At 42.0% G+C, this 27,571-nt stretch overlaps 1 protein-coding gene across 9 annotated transcripts in view; it reads right to left on the reverse strand.

The window, feature by feature from the left end:
• The window catches only part of DOCK10 (dedicator of cytokinesis 10), a 120,521-nt gene extending 107,423 nt beyond the window's left edge, over window positions 1-13,098 (reverse strand). For 7 of the 9 annotated variants that reach the window (XM_033068466.1, XM_033068470.1, XM_033068468.1 and 4 more), the window contains exon 1: window positions 12,815-13,098. In XM_033068466.1, the coding sequence (XP_032924357.1) occupies window positions 12,815-12,979 (165 nt within the window). In that variant the 5' untranslated portion in view covers window positions 12,980-13,098. The remainder of the gene's footprint in view (window positions 1-12,814) is intronic. The other 2 variants (XM_033068471.1, XM_033068469.1) reach the window with 1 other exon arrangement.
• Between the last annotated feature and the right edge of the window lie 14,473 nt (window positions 13,099-27,571).

Genomic DNA, 27,571 nt, shown 5'->3' on the forward strand with positions numbered 1-27,571 from the left:
CTCCTGTTGCTTGCTTTTCTGACTGTAATTTTAATCCTTTTTATTCAGTCTATGATATGCTATGGAGCTATGCTGCAAAAATGATTTTTTCTTTACCAAGAAAAATCTCAGATCAGACATCTGGTTTATAAAGAGAAACCACATTTCACCCAATTTTCCAGCTGGAATAACTGAAGCAAAAGGAGGCTGGGCAACTCACTCATTTACTCAAGGTCACAATCAATATCTACAATGCTATAATTTGATATAAAATATCTGAGAATCCTCTTCTTTTTTTCTTTTAAACACAACACAGTCTCCTCCACACATGTCCAAGCTGACCCTACAATCATTATTCTGTTTGACATCATATATCTGTAACTTCATTCAAAGTCACAAATTACTGTATACCCTCTTCTAGTGCCTGTGGGTATCTTAAGCAATTGAGAAACCAACTGCATGTAATAATTCATCATCTGGATTCTCTAATTGAAAGCTAAATAATGGCATTTTGGAAGAGACAAAAAGCACACATATTTCAAAAGCAAATAAGCAAGATTATTTTCTCATTTTAGAAAAAAAATGTGCGAGGTATAAAACTCTGCAAGTCAGATTTACATTAATTAAATTTAGTGTGTGGAAAAGAGAGAAAGACAATTTGCATCCCCCTTTGACATTGCCCTTCTCCTTCTGTTTTGCTGGAACACAGAAAATAAGACAGCATCACCAAATTGCACCAACATCTAATATGTTATTTCTCACTCTGACACAACTTTCTGTAAACCCAGAGAATTGTTTCACCTTTCCAGGTCTTTGTTTATTTTCTTAATTTAAAAATGCTTATTTGAGACATGAAAAAATATGCACTCTTCAGTATTACCAAAACAAGAAGGCAAAAACCACAAGGAAAATGCCCATGTGGCAGTGCTTAGGGTGCTGAGTGAGCCCATTTAAAGTCACTAAAACAACATGCAACTCAACCTTGACCAAAAAAAGAGATCATGTAACCCACCAAATTCTACCCCTTCAGGTATCCCACATCAAATTTCAGTTTTTGTAAGCATGGTCATAGCATGTAGGATTTAAACCACATTTCTGCAGTTGTGTCTGCAGGTGCTCACACAGAAGTACAGAATATTATCACTGTAACAGTATTTCTCCTGAACACCCTTTCCATCTGCACTCATGCAGCAATCTGCACCCAGCCTGAGACAGCATCAGCATGTTCACTAGTTCTTCAAGACTCTTCTCTCACAATCTTTTTCAGTCATTCTTCAAGCTTACACATTTCGTGGCAAGGAAATTCAGTTTTCATGTTAATTCTGTCCATTTCTTTCCCCAAAACTTGCCCCACCTAAGTTTGATGATTCCTAGTTCATCTCTCTCACTTTTCTGAGAAAAAACTGCAAGCCAAGTCTCCACGCCTCTGACCTTTCTTGATTTGTATGACTTTCATCACATCCCCTGACAGTTATTTTTCAGGCCAGTCCAGGCCCAGTCTTTATGTACAAATGTGGTCATGAACTAATTCTGCTGAGCCTCCTCGCCCTTCTCTGTAATTTTCCAATTCCAGTAAGTCTGTCTGAATTCTGTAAGGTATTAAAGGCCTCCCAAGAAGTTGCTGCAGAACTCTTCTATCCAAGGATAGATCAAAAAGCAAAATTCATTTACAATTTCTCAGTGAACTGGAAAACAGGACCAAAACAATGTCATTCTTAACACAGTAAAGCTGCTCTAAGCTTCCAGGTCCCAGCCCCTGCAAGGCAGAGAGCTGAATCATAGTGATTGCTCCTCCTTCCCCCGTTGTGGATTATTTTCTCCAGTGGAATGAAGATGAGTCAGTATTCCTCTACTTGTGTTTCCCCCCCACTCCCCCATCTTGCTCTTGGTATCCAACACACAAACACAATTTGCTTGTACCTTCACTCTCACCTATATCAACCCTAAACTGGTCACTGACAACTGACTCTGTACCAAGAGATCTTTGGAAATTCTGGGGGTTTTTTTAAATATGGAAATTATGGGAAGTCCAAAAAATTCCCTTTTACTGGGAAATTCCTAGAACATCATGCTTCTTATTCCTGTTAAGTGCCACTTGATCTGGAAACAGAAGAATTGGTCAGGAAATCAGAAACTAAAAGGTTAACTTCTGATTTTGTACAAATACACACTACAGCCAGGCATAAACAAGTGCCAGAAAAGGATGTGGATGGGAAATAAAGCAGAGTTTGCTGCAGTTCGTCCTCACTCAGCTCCTTGTTCTGCCTGAAACACTGCAGAGACATCCTGGCTGTAGGAACAAAACCTTTTTTGAAAATATTTCCAAGAAATACAGTTGTCTTTTGAATTCATTTTATAAAACACAATGTTTAGCCACCAATTCAGATTCTTTCTGCAGGCTCATGTAACTTAAAATTGCCTTTGAGTTCGTTTAAAAAGGAAAAATTGGCAAGCACTTAGCACGTACAAAAGCTTTTGGCAGCCTAAAAATACTGTGTAAAGAAACTTCTCAGTGGGAGCTGGTACAAACCTTTATGTCAACTCATCTCAAACATTTCATCTGGGCAGGTCTGCTTCAGTGCATTCTTCAAGAATCAGTTTTTTTAACACAGTAAAATGTTTCAGAATTACATTTTTATTAACTTATACTTGCAGTTTTATTTAGATTCAGAGAGTTAAATGGTTAAAACATATTGGTATAATTCCAGGCTTGGATTCACTTTTATATAAAAAGAATTAAGAATTAAGTACATGTTAGTAAACATTATTATTTCCAAATAGTTCTTCAGTTCAAACTATGTTTACAAGTATTCTGTATGCTTCCATAGATTCTGCTAAAATATTTTGCATTTACAGATGAGTTTGAGGAATGAGTGTGCTGTCTGTCAGAGCTGCTTGCTCAGAGGGTTTGTGAACAAAAGCAGGTGACAGATGCACAAACACTCCAGTCACGAGTCCTTCCCCAAGTGACGTCTTTGCTGCACTGTCAGCACAAACAAAATCAGGTGCTACAAAGGGCAAATGGCCATCATGAAGAATCAGAGGCATCACAAGCAACAAAATATATTGCGTATCTGAAATACTGGAAAATGCAAAGCACCAGTGAATTTCTCCAACCTGATACACCAGACTGAAGGTTAGGATTGCTTTTCCTTTGTCTCTGACACATGTGATGCTCACATTCATCTGGAGGATGTCTGAGGGAGCACATGTCCAACACCTGGGGGCAGACAGCAAACAAGGGACTTGGCTTCTTTCCTAACAACCCAGTTAAAAGATGAAAGGAGAGCCAACTGCAAGGTTGAAGGGCCAGAGGAGCTGGACATTCTTGGCAACAAACAAGTGATTAGGTAACTGCTTAGATCACTGCATCTCCTTAAGGGCTGTGCCCTTGCTAAAACCAAAGAGCTGACAGTGGTCAATAGCTGGAGGAACTTGAGCACTGCAAAAGCCAGCCAGAGTCACAGCCAGAATGAGCAAAGTCAGGCTCAAGCACCACCTGGCAGGTGGAGAGACCAAACAGGCAGCTGGATGCATGTTCTGGGGAGTTCCAGGGAGATGAGAGAAGTCTCCTCAAGCTCATGGGAAAATGGGTTAAAGACAGGGAAAGGGCTGAGGCACTGAAAAGAAAGAAGTATATCAGCTGTGTGAGCACTTTTTATTCTTTAACTTCAAGCCATAAAAGAGAAGGATCCAAAAATGCGAAAGAATAGGCCCAATTCCAAGAGCAGTTTCTCTCAAGAGCTTCTCTGTAATCTCATTAAGATCAGATCTCCTATAGTGATGGCTGCAATGAATGTTTGCATATAATTTACTAATGGCAGAAACATCTCAGACAATGGGGGAGCATCTGGTTCCAGGAATCTACATTTCAGTAATTAATCTCTTTACTGCTAAGGCTTGTACTCTGCACAAGCTAATTTTAGCACATAAGTCACAACCTGTGGAAAACATCAAGGTAATTACACCAAACCCTTACTTGAAACACCAAAAAAAGTCATGAGTGATTGGTGGCACAATGCTCAACTCCCAGCATCTCCATTTCAGAGCCAACCACTGGCTGATCCAGTGAGGCCACACACATTTTCCACTCTAACTTCATGATTTCTTTTTTGGGGAGAGAAACATGCAAGCAGCACAGAATTAAACCTCTGATCTGGTTTACTGCTTTAAGTCAAAACCTTATTCTGCTGGATTTGCACACATTTAACTGGCACCTGAATCTGGCCGACTCATCTTCATGCAAGTATCAATACTAATGAAAAAAAAATGAGCACAGCAGTTGACAGATGAGAAGTGAGGAAAAACAAACACCAAAGGCATGAAGTATTCAATTCAACTGGCTCCATACACTCACTCAGAGTGATCCCTGAGGCAGGAAAGTCCAACAAACATCACAATGGCTATTTTTCATCGAAAACCACACACAGAGAATCTATTATTTTTTAAGCTAACCACAAATTGGCAATAATTATTAACAGACAGCAATTGTAAAGTAAGATATTGCACACAGTTTCTTTTTGTTTAGGCAGAAAATAACATTTTGTTCTGAAGAGGCACCACACTAGCAGGATAACAAAAGTATATTTTTATAGAATATATTTACTTACAGAATTTAAAATAAGACACATAATTGAGCCCAAGAACAATGAAGTAATCAGTTTCTGTCTGAATGGAAATGTGTGCACACATGTACAGCTACCACACCTTGCCATAGCAGATCATGGTCCACGGTCTGAGCCAGCTTCAGCTGGACTAGACTTGGAATAGCGCCGTGAGATGATGTCAAACCCTTGCCACCCAAAACATCCTGAAGTATTCATGTGACTCACTTTTTGGTGAATCCTTATCCTTTCACTATTGTGGTATTCCTCAGTCCAATCACTAATTCAAGCTGGAAGCCTTAGTTATTCAAGGAAGTGATCTGAAAGCTGAAAGACCAGGAGTGGTTCCCATATTTCCTCGACAGTCCACTTTCCTTCATCTTCCTTAGCTCCAAAGGTTCTGAAGGTAACAAACCTGTTCCTATATTCCTGAACAATGTTATTGCAGGGAACTAGAGTTCAGTTCGGTACTTCAGCAGGTAATTCAATTTTTGTTTTACTCATAAAAGTAGAGCTGCCAGTACTAGCTGACAGCCTGAAATGCTGCTTAGAACTAGAAATTAAATCCTGTGTTTTGCCTTTAAAAACTTTTCTTCAGTCAAGAGAACATCAAAACCAGTTGCCTGTGCTTGTCCACTACAGGAGATGGTGGAAGCTGGAGCTGGTCTGTACTCACCCCCACAGTGGCAGCAGTCATCTGATAGCCATGAAGCACTGCTGCCTTTCATCAAAACCCTGTATGATTCATGAAATGTAATCTAGTAGTCAGAATCTCTTGAGAGGTTTATTTTGAAATCAGGTGGGAATCCCCCTGAGATGCACAGAAGAAAACGAGAAGAAAGCTACCCACACCAGGTTTTGCAGCACACAGTTGACCACACTTAAATTTATGCTGCAGGTGCACTCACAGTATCTGCTCATCCATTGAGCTTTCTGCCACAGCTGATGGTAGAATGGTTGAGCAGCTGCTATGGAGAGAAGTGACTCCTGCTACATGACCTTGCTTTGCTGCCCAGAGTTACTACAGAGGTTGCAGAACAACTGAGACTTTCCACATACACCAAAACCAAATTGTTCTGATGGATGGAAGAGTACAAATGGAGATAAAGGTTCAGAGTTATATCTCTGTCTCTCAAGAGCAAGGAGACTTTGCACAATGCTTTTGTCTGAAATGAGCTAAACCAGCATTCTGGTTTATTTAAACTAGGTTTATATCAAGAGCATTAAGATTGGTGCTGTAAAGGAGAGATTTCGTGGAAGTGAGAAATATTAGGAACAGTTCTGTTGCACTCCATTCAGACTTCCAATCCATGCAGGGGAGGGCAATGGAGTTGAAGTCAAGGCAGAAGATGGTTTTACACTTTGGGAAAGAAGAGATGGAAGAAGGGCAAGGGAGAAAAAATTAATACCAGTGAGGAAGGGGGCATACTCTGAAGTAAAACCAAAGCTTTCAAAACAAAAAAAAAAAGGCAGAAAGCAAAAAGCAGCATTAGAATATGATAATATGATATATCAAAAGAGTAATGGTGGGTAGCCCTCTAAAATCAAATATCTGACCAAAGTTTAACAGTATTGTGCCTATTTAATTTCAGATGAGAAGAAATGGCACTTCCCACTTGGCTTCTCTCTCATCACTTACCTCTTCCTCTCTTACCCACTGTCTTTGCCTCGACAGCTCTCCCTCCCAGCAGCTTTTACTTTGGCAGTACTTTTGGTTGGCCAGCATCCTCTGAGGGCCCCGGTGCCTTTATGGCTCGCTCCTGCACTCAGCATAGCTCTTACAGGGCAGAGCTGTTTCCAAGCTAAATCAATATCCCCATAGTTGTGGCCAAAGGCCTGAAATGGATTCTGGACTCAGCTATATGCATTTAAATCCAGTTCAGTGCTACTCAGAGGACGCGGTATTGACAGCAGCAGGAAAAATAAAGGCCAGCCCAGCTCTCAGGGCTCCAGCCAGCAGTGAGTTAAGGCCAGTGAAAGGCAAGGGCTGAGGGCTGGCACTAATATCGTTTTCTGAAAGCATGAGCTTAATATACTGTTCCTTTGTGCTCTTCTGGAACCAGCTGCAGCTCCCCCTGCTTCAGCCAGGCAGACCCAGTGTGCCAGAGCCTGAGCCAAGGACAGGAGCGCACGTTCAGATGTGAGTGCTGCTGCCACCGTCGCTGCTGCCACTGTCCCTGCCAGCCAGGGGCTCTCCAGCTGCCCTGCCCATCGCAGGCCACTGCTCCAGCTGCAGATCCCTGCAGGAATGCAGTGCGAACACCTGCAGTGTGCTGGGAGTGGGGATGGAGCATCATGAGGATTTCTGCACTGCTCTGGCTCCCCAGCCTGCCTCCTGTGAGCTACAGGCAGTGACAGTGCTGCAACACTCAGACTACACTGACACTGAGCCAAGACACTGCAGCAGGTTGTGTCACTGTTATCACTTAATTTCTGCAGATATTAACTGTCAACCTAACCATTGCCACAGCCTGGGTAGTACAGTGCCAGCAGCAGCCACACATCCCAGTACCAAAACCTCACTGGAGGAAGCAAAAGACCAAATTTTTCGAACAAAGTCATGAGTCTGGAACTCCTTGTGCAGTCTACACTACACTGTCTACTGACAGCATGAAAGAAAATACCTCTACTAAATTCTGTGTGAAAAGCATTTCAAATCAAGTCTCCAGAACTTCAAAGATATTATTTTAGGTGGTTCATCCTGTGTCTACCACCTGGCATTTAAAGCTATGTTAGTATCTTAATCATTTTGTTTATTGTTTCATTGTAATATATTCAGGTATTTAATATGGTGATAAACACAGGAGAGACACAAATGCAAAATCTGTGCTCATGGCTGACTTGGTGTATGAGCCCACCACACCACATACAGAGCTTCAAGTTGTTACAGTCACAGCTCATCCAGTTCCAAAATCCCAGACCAGACAGATCACTGGGATCTTCTTAACTCTCCTGCCCTCCTCTGTATGATGATCCAAAGAGCAAAATGATGAAGTGAAACATGGAAAGATTGCATTTGCTAAAGCCCAGGAGAGCTGGGGCCAAGCAGAACTACAGAGTAGTATAGACAAAGCTGTGACAAATCAAGCATGTGTGTGCATAGCTCTGTCTGTATATGTGCCTGTGACACAGCACTGTGCCTGAAGATGGTCAAAGCCTGTAAAACCTGACTTGGTTTTTTCCCCTGCTTTTCTTATGTAGGTTTGTTTCCTCTCTTTGTATTCTTGGCTTTAATTAAGCTCCTCTGCCTTTCCACAGGTCAATTTTCTTCTCTCTCAAGTAGTATTTTGAATGCACATGCAAAAATTTATCAAATGCATAAATTACCTTCCCAAAGCACTCCCAAGGACTAAGACTAACAGAGATTTTCTGTACCTCTCTAATTTATATCCTACTCTTAAGCATTTCCTACAAATAAATAGCTCGCTTCTCTCTTTTTTCCCTAGAAAAAAAAGAATAAATTCCTCATATATAGAAAAATGTTTTCATCACATTATTACTTTGAGCCCACACTCTTCATAAGCTGTCATAAAAAATTTGGTTAACACATTCATAATAATTGCATTTCACACACTGTCATACTATACACATTGCTGCAACACTAATAAGAAGTGAAAGCAATATAAAACATTGCTCAAAGTACCAAAGTCAGATGGAGAGGATGTACTCAGTGTTTTTAAAAGGTCATTTAAAAAAAAAAATCACCAACTTTTCTTGAACCATATTCATACACTATATGGTACTGCAACACTGAAGAATGAAAACCAGCCCACACATTCTCCCCTCTGTGTATAAGAAACTCAAACCCAGAGCCACAGGTGTTGTCTGAACAGGTACACACTAAAATAAAGCCAGCAGTCAGGAGACTGTATCTGGTGCCCAGGGGAAGGGTTGGCAGTCACTGCAGAGGGGCACTGGGCATAGCACACAGAGAAGCTGCAAAGGTAACAAAAACAGTGGCCAAAACGACTCTGAAGCAGAACTGCATTTTTTGCATCATTTAATACTTCTCTTTACACTCTAATGATTATTCATTTATTCAAACATGGGTCTGTTTCTGTTCCTGCTGAGGTCAAGTGCTGAAGTGGAAGTTAAGGTCAAACAAAGCTCCATATGCTTATTGTTGCTTAAAAATGGATAACACATTGAAGTCTCTGACTTGAACTAAGAAGTCATGAAAATTTTGAGTACTTTTTTTTTTTTCATTTTGCAGCTCTGGGTACTCTTGCTTTACAAAAACAATCCCTACTCCAAAACATTGCAGTAAGGGAACACTCTTCTGAGTGCACTAAATTATTTCAACTAAATGTAGAAAATTAACACAGATCATGCAACAAAACTTAAGCAACACAGTTCTGCAGGTAAACTTCAGTACTAGATACAGGAAATTCTCAGCGCCACACTTCTGTTCTCGCTACTGTTTTTAGAAGAGTAAAAATCCATTTAAAACTAAGTGGCCTGAGAAGCAGCTTGGGCAGTAATAATGAAGTGAATATTGCTGTGTTCAAGTTAATAAGTCAGCTCAAGTTACACTATTTTATTCAAAATGCAAAACAATTTATACTTTTTGATGTAGTTTATTACCAAAGGCAGGAAAGCTGGGGGTAGTGGAAGGTAGGATCATATCCTCAAATATGCTTTGCTCTTACCACACAAATCTCAAATGCCACAGTTTGCAATAAATTGCATGAAAAAACCCAAAGAATGACCTGCTAGATAAAACTCAACTTCAAGTGACAGGTTCCAAATGCAAACCATCATATTGAATGTTAGCACCCCCCTTAAAACACCACACATAACCCATGTACTTCGTTTTCTTCCTTCAGGCCTCTTCCTCTTCTCCTTTTTCTTGTGGAAACAGCATGTACAGCCATTTGCATTCACTCCAGAAAGGTTTTTAGTACCTCAAACCTCACCATCTCAGACTTATTTTGAAAGCCAGTTCTTGCAGACATGCTCTTAAAGGTGCACAAAACAAAGGCCTATTAAATCACTGACACTGAACAAATTGATTCAACTTGTACACCACATTAGAGGTTGTTTGGACACTTTGTGTGTCTCTGGCAAATTCCAGGATTTCATGCAAGAGAAAATCACACAAAACAGTAGATTACAGAATTTACAGTGCTCTCTTTCCAACATCTATCCCAGCTCTGTGGATCCAGTCAAGATCTAAAACAAATGATTTATCTGTCTTGCCTAAGGGTAAAATCAGATTTCTAAACTAACAAACCGAAGAAAAAGTAATTCTCTGGATAAAGACATCAACCCTCACTCTCTGCAAGGACCAGAACGTTAGGAATACCTGCTGTGATGCCAAAGGCTCCATACAGTGATGAGCAGGTAGCCATTAAGCAATAGCTGGAGGCTGTGCTCGGGACTTCTTCCTTTATTTTCTCAGAGAGCACAGAATCTCCTGTCTGGAGTGCCATGGGCAAAAACAATTCCTAGAAGAATATCCTACCAGGATGTTCCTCTTCAGTGACTAATGAGGGAAAATGGGGCACATCCCTAGAGCTGTTGAAGCATTTTAGGGTAGGTTGCTATTTTCTCTGATTCAGGGTTGCTTTCTGTATCAAGGCAACTCCAAGATGTTACTTTTGCTACATACAGGACAGACAAACTTACAAAAACGGACAGCAGAGCCTGGTGACTTGAAGAAGTTCACACAGAAGGCATAGTTTAATCTCCTGAAATCAATACCAAAGGTTCCCACTTTCAGTAGGGCACATACAGGCAGTGGTGCACTACAGAGAAAGATCATTTCATCTGAAGGCATGAAGAGACAAAATACCAGATCTTCAGCTGACAGGAGCCAAATGATCACACCCAGGCCCATCAGTGTACTTCTGGTATTCTGCATTTTGAGATTTCCTCACCTCTCTTGGGCACTCCAGTTACTCACTGCCCACAGACAGGAGCATTTGGGAATCTCATTTGGACCAGTTTAGCTCCTGGCATCAGCACAATGTGCATAATGACACTGGGAACCAAACACTCTTGCTTGTCTACATAGTTGCCTCCACTGTATTATCCAGGCATAATCCTCAATGATCTACAACAGACCCAGGGGAAAAACTAATGTGTTGGGAGCATAACGTGTTATATCAAGGCCCAGTAGCCTCCAACTGTCTTTATCATCCTGCTCTTTCAAGTCACATGAATTTAGGTGGAAACAGAACCATCCATTCTGCCACAAAATATTCTGAAGCAACGCTTCTTTCTCAGCTTGCCGGATCTCCACATCGTTCCTAAGCCTAACTGCAAAGTTTAATGGCAAATTCATTTAGATATTTACATAATTAACTGCTTCAAAACATAAGTATGGTAATAATACACATCCTGAAGAGAGAGATGTGTCCAAAGCCAACCTGTGCCCAGCAGCTTTCTTCCAAAGTGCCTGCACTACCCCAGCCTCAAAACAGGGCTGGACCATTCCTCCTCCTCAGAGGGACTGAGAGTGAGAAAATGATCCCACAGAGTTCCTGGGGAAGGGCAGCCTTCTGGCAGGACAAACACCAGCGTACTACCCACTGACCTAGAAAACCCAAGCCCATTTTAGTACAACTGGGGGATGCGTTTGAGGGGTCTCAGAGCCCCCACATCCAGCATCAGGTCCCAGACCATCCTGACCAGGGTGCCTGTCCTTCCAGAGCCCCCTCCACACTGCAGGGTAAAGCCTCACCTCCCTGAGAGCCCAGGGACCTTTGCTCTTGGAGCCCTGATCACCCAGGATTTACCACACAAAGAAACACAAGCTGCTGCTGAGTATTTCTGGGTTTGGCAAGGCTGGCACAGTTTGCTGCCCCAACACCCAAGACTACCCTTTTCTTCCAAGGACTACAGCAAGTTACACAAATGATCCCTACCGGATGTGCTTCCAGACACTTCTCACTTCATCATGCTTGAAATTACTACCAGGAAGGAGACATTTTTTCATTTAAATACTGTTGAGGTCATTTATTTAACCATTAAGTGGGGGGGAAAAAAAAGTTTGTTGTACAGACAGAGATACTTCTGGAGCAAAAGAAGCTTTAGCATCAGATTCACAATGATTAAATCAATTTCCTTCCTCCTTATGACCATGCGACTTCCTGGATAACACCCTCAGCTGACACATAAAGCACTGCTGAGATTGGGTCCTTGCTATTGTGGTTGCCATGACTGCACCACACACCTCTCCATGGGCAGCAGTGCTCTATTCAAAACAGCTGCTCAGGACAGCTATTAAAGTCTCTAATGCCACCCTTCACCACTGAGTGGGATCAGCCCTGTGTGGGATCACAGTATCATGGGAGTGCACTTTGAACTTCATCAAATCTCTACCACTTAAATGGCATAAATGAGAGTCCTGGTAAACTGACATAAAAACTATTTTCAGTGTCTTGGTAATATTTTTGTCAATTGAGAGCCACAGAGTAACAAATCATTGCCACCTCAGATGCAAAACCACTTCAGGGTTCTGGAAATGCTCACCATATGTGTATTTGGCAAAGAAGAGCAGTAACTAGGCAGTGAGTGTATTCCTGATTCTGAAACAGTGATTTATAATCAGAAACAACCCTGTTACTTATTTCTAATAAACCTATCATGCTTGTTATATTCCCATCACAAAATAAAAATTTAATTCAGGAGGAAAATGATGCTCAAAGACTGGGAGCCTTTCAAGCCCTCCTTCATTAAAAAACAGAGGCAACTCAATAAACCGGAAAGCAGTGATCTAGCAAATATTTTATTGCTTCAAACTGTTTGAAGCAAAGATATGTGGGAGTTTATTTGCATAAAACTTAATATTAATTCCAACTGCATCCTGGGTGCAAGTAAAGATTTTTTTTGTTTTGTTTGGATTATCTTTTGGGTTTGTTTTTGTTTTTTATGATGAACAGACTTAGCAAACATTTCCTAAGCTGTCTGCTGTTTGGAATTCCAAGTCTGAAATAAAACATAACCACACTACCGGCTCCAGTGCTGCCTATCTCACAAACAAAACCCACCAACAATTAAGTAACAGTACATTTACTTTACACAGAGCTTATGTGCAGCTTACAGCTTCACCTATAAAGTAACATTATAGATACAGCAAATCTACCAGCAAACTAATCAAACTGACAAACTGCCTGTCAGAGCTCTCTCTCTACAAATATGTAGTCAAAGGGAGGGAAAAAAAAAAAATCACATAACATCTGTAATAATAATTCTGTCACCTCTGTCTTGATTAAAGTATACCATACCATTATGATGAGAGTCCTGGGTCTGCTCATTTCATCATCGCTATCCAGCGGCAGAAATTCATGTGACAACTCCTCTCGGCGTCGGCGCCTGCAGATATGTGGACAGTTCCTCTGTACCACAGAACGAAAGGCTTGGAGCAGAACAATGCTGGCAGCACAACCCATATCTGCATCCTGAAGCCTACAAAATAACTTCTATGTTTATGCTATGTTTGAAAAACAGTGGCTCCTTGTCCCTGAAAACAGCCTACAGTGCAGCTGCAGCCAGCTCGCTCTCCAATCGCTTCCTTGAGCTCTGATCATCTGATCACAACCAAATAGCTTGGATGCAGACAGAGGAAAGATTTGATCCACTGAAACAGAAACACACGCAATATTACGATGCTTTCCTCTCCCTCCCTCCCTGCTCCTGAATTCGCATGAGAAAATGTGCTCTCTTGTACAATCATCCGCCTCCTCCGATTCCAGTTTCATGGAACTGAAAGTATTAAAATTCCCAGTTCAAAAGAGCCAGCTGTTCATTAAACACACACAGAGGCATCCACAGCAACTGGCTGGATCAGTTTAAATACCTTTTAAAAAAAGTCGTATGTAGTAAAAAAGCCAATGTCAGGAAAGTTATTAACTCTCATTATCAGCGCTGCTGGGTTTAAAACACTTTGCCTAAGGGTTTTTCTACCACACACACACAAAAAAAGCTCACAGAGGGATTTGGGTTACAATGTCTTCACCACTGCTTGCAATTTTCTGAAGCACAGCAAGTTCATTTGAGTTGTGAACGTAACAAGTGGCAAAAAGACAGAAATCTGTGAGCTACACCCAGCTCATGCTAAAACCACTGTGGCTCAAGGCAAAGCAGTGGCTCTGAAATGCCTCTCGACAGTGGGGTTGTTCTGTGTTCCTACACACCACCTTCTGCCTTCAGAGGAAAAATAACACCTTTACACCTACACAGGAGCAGGGTCTCACTCTGAACCACACAGTGATGACCTTCCCACAAGGGTGAGAGCAGAGGGTGTCTGTGTCACCAGCGGGTCCACGCTGGGAAAAGCTGCTGCTGGCAGCCAGCACTAACTACCTGCCCCTCTGCTCCTGCCTGGCAAGTCATTCAAAAAGCAGGCAGGGATGCTCGGCAATCACATGGCTGACCTGGAAACATAGCAATGGGAGAGTGTGTAAGATAATAGCACAGGAGAGGAAGTTAGCACTAAAAATACCTACAGAAAATGGATTTCTCCTACACATTAGGAAAACTAAGAATTTCCAATAGGGTTTCCAGAGCAGCTGCTTTTAAGCTAATATGTATAACTTTATTATATGTGCACCTAAAACCGTATTTACCTTGCATTGAAAGGTTTTCATTTCTAATGAAGGCCACGGAAGTTTTGTCATCAATTCCCATGGGGGCATAATCAACTTTAAAACGTCTGTTAATGAGATATTTGTAAATAATACCCTCTTCACAATCTCAGTCAGGAACTGAAGTGCAAACTTTTTATGGAAATACTTTTTCTGGAATTAAGTTTAATTGCTCAGCAATCTGGCAAAAGACATCATAATTCTAATAAAAGCATTTACCAGAACAGGTAAATCCTTTAGACCTAGCCACAAACTCATCACCATTATTTCCTTAGAGCAAATAGCTTTAAGTTCATGTGGAAAACAGCAGCACTGGCAGGCACTGCACAGCCTGACCCAGCCCTGCCAATGCACCCACCTGGCTCTCCCTGCTCAGACCCTCCTGGGCACACCCCTGACATGCTGGTGAGATGTCCCTGCCTCCCCAGCAGCAAGCCCTGCACAGGGGCCTCCTATCATGCATTTAGTCTGACTTTCCTAATGGGATTACAAGGGCACAGTGGCACAGCTGAGTAATTCCTGCACCAAATCAGCAATGCTGCTGCTATTGTTTATGTTTTCATCAGCCCCCTGCCTCCTCTGGAGCTGCAACCAACACCTTGGCCACACAAGCGATGCACTTGGCAGCTGGGAGACCTCCATTCCCCCTTGAATTCCAGCAGCAGCAATACAGTCCTGGGTAACATCTGCTGCTGGCTGTTATTGCAACTGCTCTGCTATCCTGGGGGCTGCTAACACATCTCCTGTCGGTCTGTACAGCATCCTCCCTCACTCACCAGTGCTCAGCTGGGAGAGTTGGCAGCATTTTTTGAATTTTGTTTCCATAGCACAGCCCAACACTCGCACATGTGCACGCACGTGTGCATGGAACAGCATCCTAGGGCTCGACCCAAAGCTTCACTTTGCTCTCACTAAGGAATCCCATTCATTCCAGGGGTCTTTGGATCACACTGTCCTCTGCCAGTGGCCTAACTAACTTCATTACAATTATTTGTGGATTAAGCTATTATTAGATACAAGTAGAAATGACACAGTCTTGGCATTTCAGCTCTTTGGAGAGAAAAATGACACTTAGTCTGAAAGCAAGTAAACTAACAAGCCAAAGCCAGCTAGAATTAGCCTCCAACTCTTGATCAAAATTCAAGAACTGAAAACCAGCTAATGCACAGGGGAAAAGAAACCACTAAGGAGCTAAAAAAATCCCTTTTGTTTTAGGGAAATCTCACAGAGGCATGAACTATCATTGGAAAGGAAACCTCCCAGTTCACTGAAAATGCCAGCACACACACACAGTATCAACAGCTCTGTTTTACAAAGGTAGGGATCTCATTAGCATACATTATGTTTATACACCAGTTATCAACACTGTTAGTTACTCTTACAGTGAAGCATTCAGCACTATTTTGTGTTAATTAGCACTTTAATCCAGAACCAAAATGCAGTGAAACCCCCTGGGAAGCAAAATACTTCTTTGTACAAGCAACTCCTTAATTCCCAAGTACAAAGACTTTGGCAGCAGTGCTGGGCTAAGGAATATGCACCCTGGAAGGCTTCCACTGCCCACTCTCACTCCATTCTTATCTGCCACTTGTTTTGGCTATGCTATGTAGACATGTAACACCAGCATGATGGCTTATGGGGACAGGCTGGGAAGGAGACCACTAAAGGCAACTCAGTGAATAAATGGAACAGCAAAATTAGATAGGCAAGACAATTATTTTAACCCAGAGGACGTCAGTGACCCAGTCCTCAGCAATTCCAAGGGCTAGGTCTGTGTAGCAGCAGAGCTGTGCAGGAACAGAAGTGGGTCACGCTTGCCATGTCTTATAAAGTCCATGATAAGAAAGCAGAGTTCAAAGGCATCTGTATCCTCCAGCTTGCAGCTATTCCAGCCTCAGCTTCCACATGAAAGAGATGCCAGCTCTGCAGAAGGGCAGCCAGGGCCTGAAGAGGCAAATTCTCTCTTGCACTAAGTCTCTACAGACAGTAAACGCCTTCTTCTCCAAGAACTGGGTTATTTATCTTCCATAATATTCCTGTATTGCAGTTTTTGCAGGCTGTAACACTTCCTAAAGATGCCACCAAACATCTTCTTACACAGCTATTTCATACCTCATTAGCACACCACATTAAAAGCTGTTCTTCTTCCCACAGCTTACTCTATTCCATTAATTTCCCTTTCTCTTTGTGGCATTTGAATTCCTGCGACCATAATAAACAGGATACAACTTATTGGTATTTTGGTCTTCAGTTGAGGGCTTTAAAGGGGGTAGGCAGAAAGGCAAGTGTTGGAGAAGATCCTTTAGTGAGAGGATGACTTGTCTAATTCAACACTGATCCTTCTTCCACCCCCAAAGGAGGTTGTGTTCTTCTCAAGCAAGGATGGCTGCAGGTTAGAACCCCCCTTTGCCATGAGACCTCTCAGCTGCCAGCACGGCATGCACCATTTTGTATGACTGAGGTTTTTTTAATCTGGAAAACAAGCCTGCCTCTCTGTATTTTCGCATGACATATACTGAGAAGCTCCACAGAAGCTCTTATACCATAACAATTCTAAAGCAGCAGTAGCAGGTGAGCACAGGAGCCATCAAACTGTACAAGAACACCCCAGGAACTGCTTACAGCAGTGTGTTTAGCCTGGCCCACAAAAGCCTCAAGCCATTAGCAAGAGCTAATGACAGCATTGCAGTACATACAGTAAGAACTGGCTTAAAATGTAAGGCTCGTGCCACCATTACAAGTTACCAAAGTTACCATTCCACACACACCATATCCTGGTACAGATGATGAGCAGCTCCCCAGCAGCACATAAACAATGTAAGTGGTCAGTGGCTGTCACTCACAGCTCCACACAGACCCATAGTTTATGATAAAACTTCTCTTAAGTTAGTCCACACAAGTAGCAGATAAACATTTGAAGCAAGATATGATAACAAAATTAGTCTCTGCCTTGATGCAAATGAGGATCACTCACATTTTGATAAGCTAGTGTCTCATTTCTCAACACTAAAATATTTATCACCCACACTTTCAAAACAAAAAGAGCTGATACATGTTTTCTTAGCAAAGGTCTTCATCTTCAGTATTTGTTTTCATAAAGGCTTGGAGGCACTTGCAAAGAAAGCAGAGGGGAAAAAAACACACCCAAGTTTGAAAGACTCTTATACTCTGTTACTTGAAAACAAGCAGGGGAATCCTAACCAGCCCCCAAGGAATCAGCACTGAGACCCAGATCAGACAGGTGCAGCCCAAAGGTCTTCATGGTAGGCAGCTAAATGAGACAAACCCTCATTAATGGGCCTCCTCCTTGCACATTTTATGCATGAGGAAAAGCTGTAAGTACATATACCTGAGTATAAGCTCAGGTCTTTCCATGCACTTTTTTCTTATGACTACAGCCATACAGCAGTGTGGAGAATACCATGTTAGAGTGGCATCTCTCACTGCCACAGAGGCAGCGTTTCCAACACACCTCCTGTTCTCTGCCTGCTCCCAGTGGAGGTCTGGGGGACTACAAGAACCCACCTTCAAGGAGCTGCCCTATCTTCTCTCTCCAAAAGTCATTTCCCAAACCCTTCACATCCAGCCCAGAGGCTGACAGGAGGCTGTGCAGGGCTAGGCTGAACCACTGCTGCCATATGTTTTGAGGAAGGAGATAGAAAAAAAAAAAGTGCTTTAAAGGACACACAGGGATCCCACATTTACTTCAAAGAAAGCTTATGCAGTCACAGGTGCTATAAGCCATAGATAGCATCCGTGCCTTCCACTCAAAGCATACCCTCTTGTATTCAAAACATTCATGCACTGTATCTTCAAGTGTTACTGCAAAAATGGTTAAATATCAGAAACACAGAGGTCTCAAACAGCAGAGGGGGTGACTAAGACTCAGAATACACAAGCTTTGTAATTTTTAGCTTCCACAGCTGCTCCCTAGTGACCCAGAAAAGCAGGTATTTACTGCAGCAACTGGTCAGCACAACTCCTGATTTACAGCTTTTTCATCTTGAAATTGTTTCTTTCTCACAAAGAAAGAAACCAACACAAATGATTCATAACATACAAGCTACAGTTAGTAAAAAGCCACGAGTGAGAGTACATGGTTGCAGCTGTGACATGTGCTTGAATCATCCAGCCACCTCATTTCTCCTCATTGTGCCTTCCAGCAGCAAGTGATGCTCACACTGCTGCGAGTCAGAGGGACCCAGCAGTGCCACAGTGTCACCGGGAGAGGCAGGGCCAGCAGTGCCACAGTGTCACCGGGCGGCAGGGCCGGCAGTGCCACAGTGTCACCGGGAGGCAGGGCCAGCAGTGCCACAGTGTCACCGGGGGCAGAGGCAGCAATGCTACAGTGTCACCGGGCGGCAGGGCCAGCAGTGCCACAGTGTCACCGGGAGGCAGGGCCAGCAGTGCCACAGTGTCACCGGGAGGCAGGGCCAGCAGTGCCACAGTGTCACCGGGAGGCAGGGCCAGCAGTGCCACAGTGTCACCGGGGGCAGAGGCAGCAATGCTACAGTGTCACCGGGCGGCAGGGCCAGCAGTGCCACAGTGTCACCGGGCGGCAGGGCCGGCAGTGCCACAAGGCTGCAATGTCACCGGGCGGCAGAGCACACAGGGCTGCGGAACACGGGTGTCTGGCACCCTCTAGGGAGTAGTACATGAAAGACCAACTCACAGCTGCTGCTTCCTGACTTCACCTGCTGAAAGTGGAAACGATCCCTATAGACACGGGAGGGAAGAAAAAAATTCATATAAGGCTTCCCACGACTGCCTGTGCCAGTGCTGCCTTTCTCTCCTCAATATTCCTTTGTTCTTTCATGTTGATGTCTGGTGCAAAGTGTTAACCAGTTGTGTGGAAGACTCTTAATTACTACCACACTGTACAGCCAAAACACAAGTTTCCCCCATTAGATCTTACAACAGATGGCATCAACAAATTACAACCATTTGACAAATAAGAAAATAAAGTGATAAAAGACTTGTGTAAGGATTTTCAACAAGCTGATGACAGAAGCTGGTCTAGAATTCCACATCTATGGAGCTTCAATCTCTACAGAGGTTTCTCAGAAGACTCTCTTTACATAAAAAAATGAAATAAATCTGTAACCTGCATACAAGTAGTTTCCACATTCTTATTTTCAACTCAGGTAAAGGATCCTGCTGATTTTCAAGAAATTCCTCACTTTGACAGGTAGTTTTCCACAATTATAGCCTCTGAAAGATCAATGGTATTATTCTTAGATCAAGAAAAATAGAGAACTGCAACCCATAGGCAGTGATGAAAATCTTATTTCAATGCACTTCAGTGGCTTCTGGACGTAGCACAGACTATTCCAAAAAGCAGCTATGAGCATTGTTGTGGTTTCCTTAAACATGTAACAGGAAAAGAAATCTTTGACTTCAAACCAGGAAAAATAACTACTTAACCTACAAAGCAAATGTTTGTTTTTAAAAAGAACTTCTATTATCCCATAAAACTGGTGTGGAATTAGTTGAAGTTACTAAAACTCATGTTTTCTTTGGCACACAGTTAAATAAAAACATAATGTATTAAGATAAACTCTGTGAAGAGTTTTCACCAGAAGTTATAACCCTAGCTGAGCTCACGCTTCTAAAGCAAGGATTTTACAGATAAGTCACAACAGAGAAAAAAAAAAACCAGTCACCACCCCACAGGTTCCCAAAAAGAGCTGGTAGCAAATTATCTCCCTCTTTTAGAAAGATACAGATTTAACTTCTACACAGCCCCTCAAATGGCATTATCAACAGCTGATCCTGTTTCCAGGTGACCTCCATTTCACTAGCCCAATGGGAGAGGGTCTGAAAACCAAAAACTAGCATAGTGGGGGAAAAAAAAAAAAAAAAAAACACCAAAAAAAGACCACTTTGCCTGTTTTCACTCTAACATGTTGGCTTTGTGACATTCCTTGCAGCTGAAGCAGAATGCTACACATCTGTTACCTGTCACAGTCCAAGATCTCCATGACATGCATAAATTCCAAAGTCTTTTGTCTAGATGCTTCCCAAATCAATTTTAAAGAACAAAACACAACCAGCTACATGGGAAGATGCTCTTCCCATAGAAGAGCAAATGCATTTTCCATTTGCTGCCCTGGCACCAGCCCTGCCACTTATGGAAACACTGGAAAGAGAACCAAGCAACTGGGGAGAGCAGGCAGAACATCCCCCAGCCAGCCCTCCCAGTGCTCACAGAGACAGATGTCAGCAGCCACTAATGAGCTTTTAAGAGCAAGATGTGGGTTTGGATGAGGTGTCATTTGTACAGCAATGTTCTCTATGCTGAATGGCCTGACCAGCACCACGGTTTAATAAACTACCACTTCTTCTCTAAAATATGATCAAAGGCCTAAAAAAACCCACTGCAAAACCTCTCACCCACATCCACAAGCTTTGGATGAGAGCCATAGAAACCTTTACTGCTGACCTCATAACCAGAGCAGACCTCTTGTTAGGGGTAGAGACGAACCAAGACTCAGACTCACATTCAACAACATGGAAAAGGTCCTGGGTTATTCTTCTTTACAGCTTTGCTATCCTGCCTGACTGCAGCAAGCTCCTACTGTAGGGTCCAGCTGCAGACTCTGCTGGTTGTTCCCTGCTGGACTAGGACTGCAAGTATTGGTTTGCAGACTCTGAGCACAGCTTTACCCAGCTCAGCTGGGACTGCAGGCTCTGACTCCATCAGACCCAGACTGACCTCACAGCAGATCTGTTACTGCAGCAACTCTCTTCCTTGTGTCTCTCTGTATCCTTCCTTCTTCCTCAGGGCTCCTCTACCTCTTCCTCCAGGAACCTCCCTGACCAGCCAACCCACTCCTTTTATCACACTGATCTTTATTAGCCAGAGCTGTGATCCATTAAGGGCAAGGCTGTTCCTCTTCTTTGATAATTAGTACAACTGTGATTTATCAGGGGCGAGATTGCCTGTAATCCCTTCTACACCAACAACATCTCATCTTCAGGATGGGCAACCTATTTTCTATTTCAGACACAGCTTGCTATAACCCAGAACTAGTATTTCTGTTCAAATACAGAAATACAGAGCGAATAGAAATAGAAACAAAGAGAGACTAGAGTTACTTACAAAAAGACCACTCAAATCTGGATTAGAGCAGAATTTTAGACAGTGATATCTTGGTAGAAAATGCATTTCTCATTCCAATTTGCCTCCAATCCAAGCCAATGACATCTTTGTATTTACAAGCCAACTAACAACAATACCAAACCCAGAACTACTCCATAATCAGAGCACTTTCAGCCTCTAACTCTTTGAAAAGACACCTCTTTTTCAGGTCACAAGAGAGCCTGCAAAGGAAGGTATCTATTGGCACCCTCCCATCTACTCACACACTCCTTTTGTTTTCAACAACTCACTTGAGTAAGAAAAAAAGCACATGCCTTAACATTTAGTAGGAATTTAAATAATGTAAATTTTTTTAATTTCATGTTTTTTGTATTTTTTAACAAAGAAAAATGAATGGCTTACAACCAAGAAAGAGTGGAATCAGATATTAAATGAACAGGTCAGACTTCATACACAAATGCCACAGATTACACAGGACAGGTCTAAATACCAGATAAGTTAGAGAAGTAGGACTGCATTAATTGCAAATGGTAAAAACATTTTGAGAAATGTAGTGTGGAACTCAGTGGCAACCTGGATGGCATCTCCACCTCATTCACCACAGCCTTCCAGCGCTATTTCCCATTCTTCACTACATCAGCACTTAGAATAACTACATGGGACATAAGCATGTTTCCTTATTTGTCTGCAGGAAAAACGAAAAAGAACCCAAACCCTACCATTTTTCCCCCTGCAGATGAAGTTAGGTCAGAGATGTACAATCACAGAACTCTTGGCTCCCAATTTTGATATTATTCTCTCTCTCAGATGCTGACTAACATTACAAAAGTAGTACCCAGCACCTTCTGCCTCTGAGTCAAGACTCTGCATGTGATAGAGGTCAGCAGCAATTCCCACCTGCACAGGCTCTTCACAGAAGGCTTTTGAATTTTCAAGCCAAGAAAGCCCTTTCCAAAGTCCCTCACAAAAATAATGAGCTGTCCCAGGGAGCCAGGAGTTTAGCTGCCTAAAGCATTCTAAACTAGTTTAATAAATTTTTAATTCAAAACATCAAATGCCTTGAAGCTAAGAATTTCTACTGCAAGCTGGGCAATCAGCAGCTGAAAACAAAGGAGGAAGAGCTGGAAGCAGAGGCCAATACCAAAATGATCAGAAGCTACCAATATGACACCAGTGCAAGCAGAGTTCAGTATAGTTCTGGATATCATGCAAGGTACCTCCAGCAAAGGCAGTACTTACACTACTGTGTTTAAAGTAATGACAGGAACACCCTGCTGAGACATGACTCAAAGTACACGAACAGGCCTGGCCACCTTCAAGAACCAACCAGCTGCAGAACAGACCTGCCAATGTGCCCAAAAACTAATGTGGTTGCTGTGTCCAGTTCTCAGATGCTCAGCGCAAGCCCACTGACACAGAGGATCGAGTTCTTTGCAATATCAAGACAGACTGAGGCTGGAAGAAATGCTGAGAAAAATACTTTTGCCCACCCTTGAGAAATGAAGGCTGATGGAAAGAAAACCTTGCCACTCTACACTCTCATAGGGTATAGAGAAGAGAGAGGCTTTCCACAGAGACATAGCAGCAGAGGATGAGGCACAATGAACAGAACACGTGATAGTGAACATTTCAATTAAATATGGTAAAATAAACTTTTAGCCATGAAGGATGGTCAAATACAGGAACAGAACATCCTTGGAGAGTGGACAAGGTCCTGAGTAACCTTATCTCTCTGGCACTGCTTTGAACAGGGAGCTGGACTTGACAACCTCCAGAAGTTCTTTCCAAAGTGTTATTCCATGAACATTTAAGAACATGGCTTATTCAGCCTAACAAACCAGAGTCCAAAGTTGTGCCCTCTTTGGGACACCCCCAACACAACCAAAGCAGAAAAGCCACCTAAGCCAAAGGCTTAAACCAAAGGCTAGAGGCAATGAACTGGCCATTTAGGCCAGACAATTTCTCTTCACACAAGGTTCTCTTCCTAACCTAATCCAGAAACAAATAAAAGAGTCTCCCAATCAGGCTTCTTTCTATTCCAAGTCAGCTGTACAATCCCTGCTTATTATTTCAAGGCAATTTCACTTTGAGGCATATGCAAAGAGTTCAGCCAGAAGCAAGGAACCAAAAGGAACCATCTCATTCAATTTCTGAGCATAAGCTTCTACAGCTGCAAAAGGGAAAATTAGGCACAAAAAGTAAAAAAAAAAAAAAAAAAAAAGAAATCCAAAGTAAAATCTGTACATACAGGGTCAGCAAAAATTGTGTTGTCTCAGGTGCTGCTCTCCCATCACCCCACTCCCCCCAAATACAGCAGCTGCAGTATCCTTGTATCTATCAGAAAAGATCCCACAAGAAGAATATGAATTTTTTCCACTAGCAGTATAATAATGTGGCTTCAGATTCCTTTTTTCTTATCAGTGCCAAGAACGCAAAATAAAGAAGCTAAGAATTAGGACTCAAAGTTTTTAAGGCTATAAATATTACAGAGCTGTCTTGATTTTTTTGTTTGTTTACATATTACTCAAAAAACCCTACCCAAATCTGACAGGTCCAGGGGCAGCCAGCCAAGCACCTTTTCCCTGTTTGATCATGTCAAGTATCACCTAACCATGACAATTCTTGGGCTAAAGTACACAGGGCAAATTATTCATTTCTGCAGAGAAATCCACCTACAGAGAATCCTACTTGCATAAACATCAGCCTTCACAAGATAATAAAAAGGATCTGTGTGCATATAGTGCCAGATACTGTAAGAGAAATTATCCTCTTGATCACAATGTGGGGGCTGATTAGCCCCAAAACCTTCCCCTTCTTAGCACATCTAGAAGCTCAGGGAGGCTCACATTCCTGCTTTACAGCAGCCAGGAAGCTGCACAATGGAACAGTGAGACCACCCAGACAACAGCATGGAAAAGAGACAAAGTCCCTCAGAGCCACAGTGCTCACTGGGATGGTGCCACCCTTTCAGAAGGGAGCAGCTCAAACTCAGCTCCTCACACCACACCCAAGCAAGTGCCTGAAGCCCACTGCTTTGCCCTTATCACCATGGAAAAGAAAAAACATCCCAAAAGGCAAAACAAAACACACCAACCCAATCAAAAAACATCCTGCCCCTTTTAGAAATAATATTGCTAAGCTTTTGTCACAGCACAACAATGTCAACTATATCAAACCAAGGAACAGCTATTGTAGCAGCTAATGAGTGACACTGTCCCCTGGACAGCTTTTCTGTACAGCATGTGGTTTTCATTTTATGTCTCTTGTCAGGATTTCACTCCCTTTCTTTTATTTGACCTCCAGAAGATAATAAAATCATACAAAATCTAAAACTAAGGAACCTTAGGTTTCTGGTATCCATTAACGTTCACATCCACAAGGCTGATGATTCAACAAAACACAAAATAAGCAAAACCAGGCCAATTTTGATTTGTTTGGCCTGTATTTGTTAAGTTCTAACACAGTCTCTATAAACATATGTCTTCTGGTTGGTATTTCAGGAAGAAATCCTTAGAAGAATAATATTTTGATTAGTAACATGTGTGTTTTGAAAGACTAATACTGAACTCCAAGGGAGATTAAAATATGAGTAGAAACTATGAGCTAAATACACATATGTGCAAAGAGCTTTCATTGTCACTGACTGAAATGTCTGGTTACAAGTACTGTAATTTGTTTTTGTTATTGAAGTCCTAACAGCCTGTGCTATTGACTTTTTATGAAATTAACTTATATTTATGAAAATATCCCGTTCTGTAAGAACTTTAGAATATTTCTTAGAAATATTTAGAATACTTTAGAATATTACTTTAAAAATTACCTAGTACATAACAGAAGTGATGTCATTCCTAGATTATTATGACACATCTCAAATTAACTTCCAAAGGATCCTAGTAATTTTTAGGTTGAACTCTTCTCTGTTTAATCTTTCAAGACTTCTCAAACAAGCCAGAAATAGAGATCAGCCAGATAGTGTTTTTCAAGAAATCACAATTAGTTACACTCACAAAGGTATTGATTTACTTCAGGGCATTAAGCAGTTCCCTGTGTGCAATGTGTAATTAAGTTTTTAAATAGATGACCAGCTTCCTCATTCCACTCCCTCAGACCACCCCCTCATTCTTCTGCTAACAGCTGGGCATACAACAGGTTATGTTCTTAAGTAATTCCAGTAGAAAAAATGTAAATGCATAAGTAAATTATTTAAATGTTACAGTACACATGGGAACTTTAACCCAAAAGATTGTTTATAGGTGTTTTTTAAGAAGTCAACAGTCTGCCTCTCTAAGCTGCCAAAGTTTTCATTAGAACATGTGATACACAAGTGAAAATACGATGGTATATGCAAATTCCCTTTAAACACAACCCTTTTTCACACCAAGGGAAAATATTCTCAACTTGCTCTTACAATTCAGATGGAAATTTAAATGCAGAGATAGCAATTGTTCATTTCTGCTGAAATTCACTCCAATATATAATTAGTGCTCTAATTAAAGTCAACAATAATTTATCACTTTCTATGTAATGTTACAATTATTTCATGGTAACACAGAGTTGCAGCCAACAGAAGAGCTCTCACCTCGATGTCATTTATGCTTTTGTCAAGCAGCTGAGCAAATTAGGAACAGTTACAGCTAAATACCAAACACACACTGTCAGCCATAAGGGCAGACTTGGTTACAATTACTCACTCTCAGTATCAGGGCTCCACTCCTGATGTAGTAACACTAAATTCAACATGACTGCTCTTCACAAAAGATCAGGCTGGTAATTTACTGAGGAGGCTGCTGGGGCACAGTGTCACTGGCATGCACCAACACCAGGAATGCAAGCTGCTGCATTTCCAGGGAGACACCTGGAGATGTCCTCCACCCTGCACAAACTGGTCCGCAGACCTTAGCTGTCCAGGAAGCAGCTCTCTCTGGCTTTCAAATCACATCTATCAGCATCTGATTTGAAAAAACCACAAATTTAAAAGCCAGCCCCAAAGACTGGTACACCCTGATAGGAGGTACCACCCTAACCAAGACATCCTGCTGAACCAGTGTTCACACTGCTGCCAGCCAAGAGGAGCAGGCAGGGTGAAAGGTAAGAGAGGTTCACCTCTATCACACAAGAGTTTGGGTTGGAAGAGACCATGACACACTGTGGACAGCACTTGCTTGGGGTCTCAAGAGACAACGACACAATTCCTCTCAAAAAAGTAATGGAGAAGATGGATCTCTCATCCTATTCCAAATATAAATTTATCTGGTGATCTGGGAAGCACACCAAATGGCACTACAATTATTACCCGACTTTGGAGTGCTGAGGAACCTGGCATCTGCCTATGACACGGGACTTCTGGAAGATCTAATCTGATCCAGAAGAGCAAGCCACACCAGTGTGAGCCCATACTTGAAAGGCAAATCTACTTTCCAGTGTGATTATGCAGACAGAAATCTACACTGCAGTCAAAAGAATTACAGCATAATTCTGTATTTTTTAACCAGAACCTGTTCAATCTACTAAAAGAAACAACTACATTTAAGTTTGGCTGTCAATGACATTGTCTATCCCACTGTAACAACAAATGCTGAAGCCCCAGATGGGTTAATATTTATGAGAAAGTCAACAGAACATCAAACAGAACAGGAAACAGCATTTCCTGCCAAACTGTCTAAAAGCAGTCATACCGTTAGCACTGCACTTTACTGGCTTTTATTCCTGTTATCTTACAGACAGGCATAAAAAGCTAAAAAATCTGCTCAACTGAGCCCATGATAATAGCAACTAGCATGTATTATTCCTTAGTCATGGCTCAATTTTCATTTCATTTTACACCTTTATGACAGAAAAAAGTATTCATTAAATTGTCCTTGTTAGCCAAGGATAGCAAGTTGTTTGGCATACTGGCTCTGGGGCAGGTCTGGAGCTCTGACACTGGCAGAAGAAGTCAGACAACTCTCTTGCATTATCTTTTTTACCTCACTGATGTTAACTACAACCAGATGCATTGCAAACTGGGCAAAGTGGGTTCAGGATGTGCTGCTGGGGTGATGACAGACCCAGTTACACTGAGCAGCAAACCCTCATTGTGCATCATAGAGCTTTCACACCTCAGCTTCCAACCTCTAATTGCAAGTCATTTGCTGACTCCCATTCTCGATCACACAAAATCTTCCCCCAAAATAAAGAAACTCAAAATTCTTATCTGAATCCATGACAGATCCTTTAGGATTAGGAATGAGGATCTTCTGAAATACACATTGGGAAACAGTGGAAGAAAATAGAAACCCAGAAGCCTTGGATCACAA

Source organism: Catharus ustulatus, chromosome 10 (genome assembly GCF_009819885.2).
Source record: "Catharus ustulatus isolate bCatUst1 chromosome 10, bCatUst1.pri.v2, whole genome shotgun sequence".
NCBI classification, from domain to species: domain Eukaryota; kingdom Metazoa; phylum Chordata; class Aves; order Passeriformes; family Turdidae; genus Catharus; species Catharus ustulatus.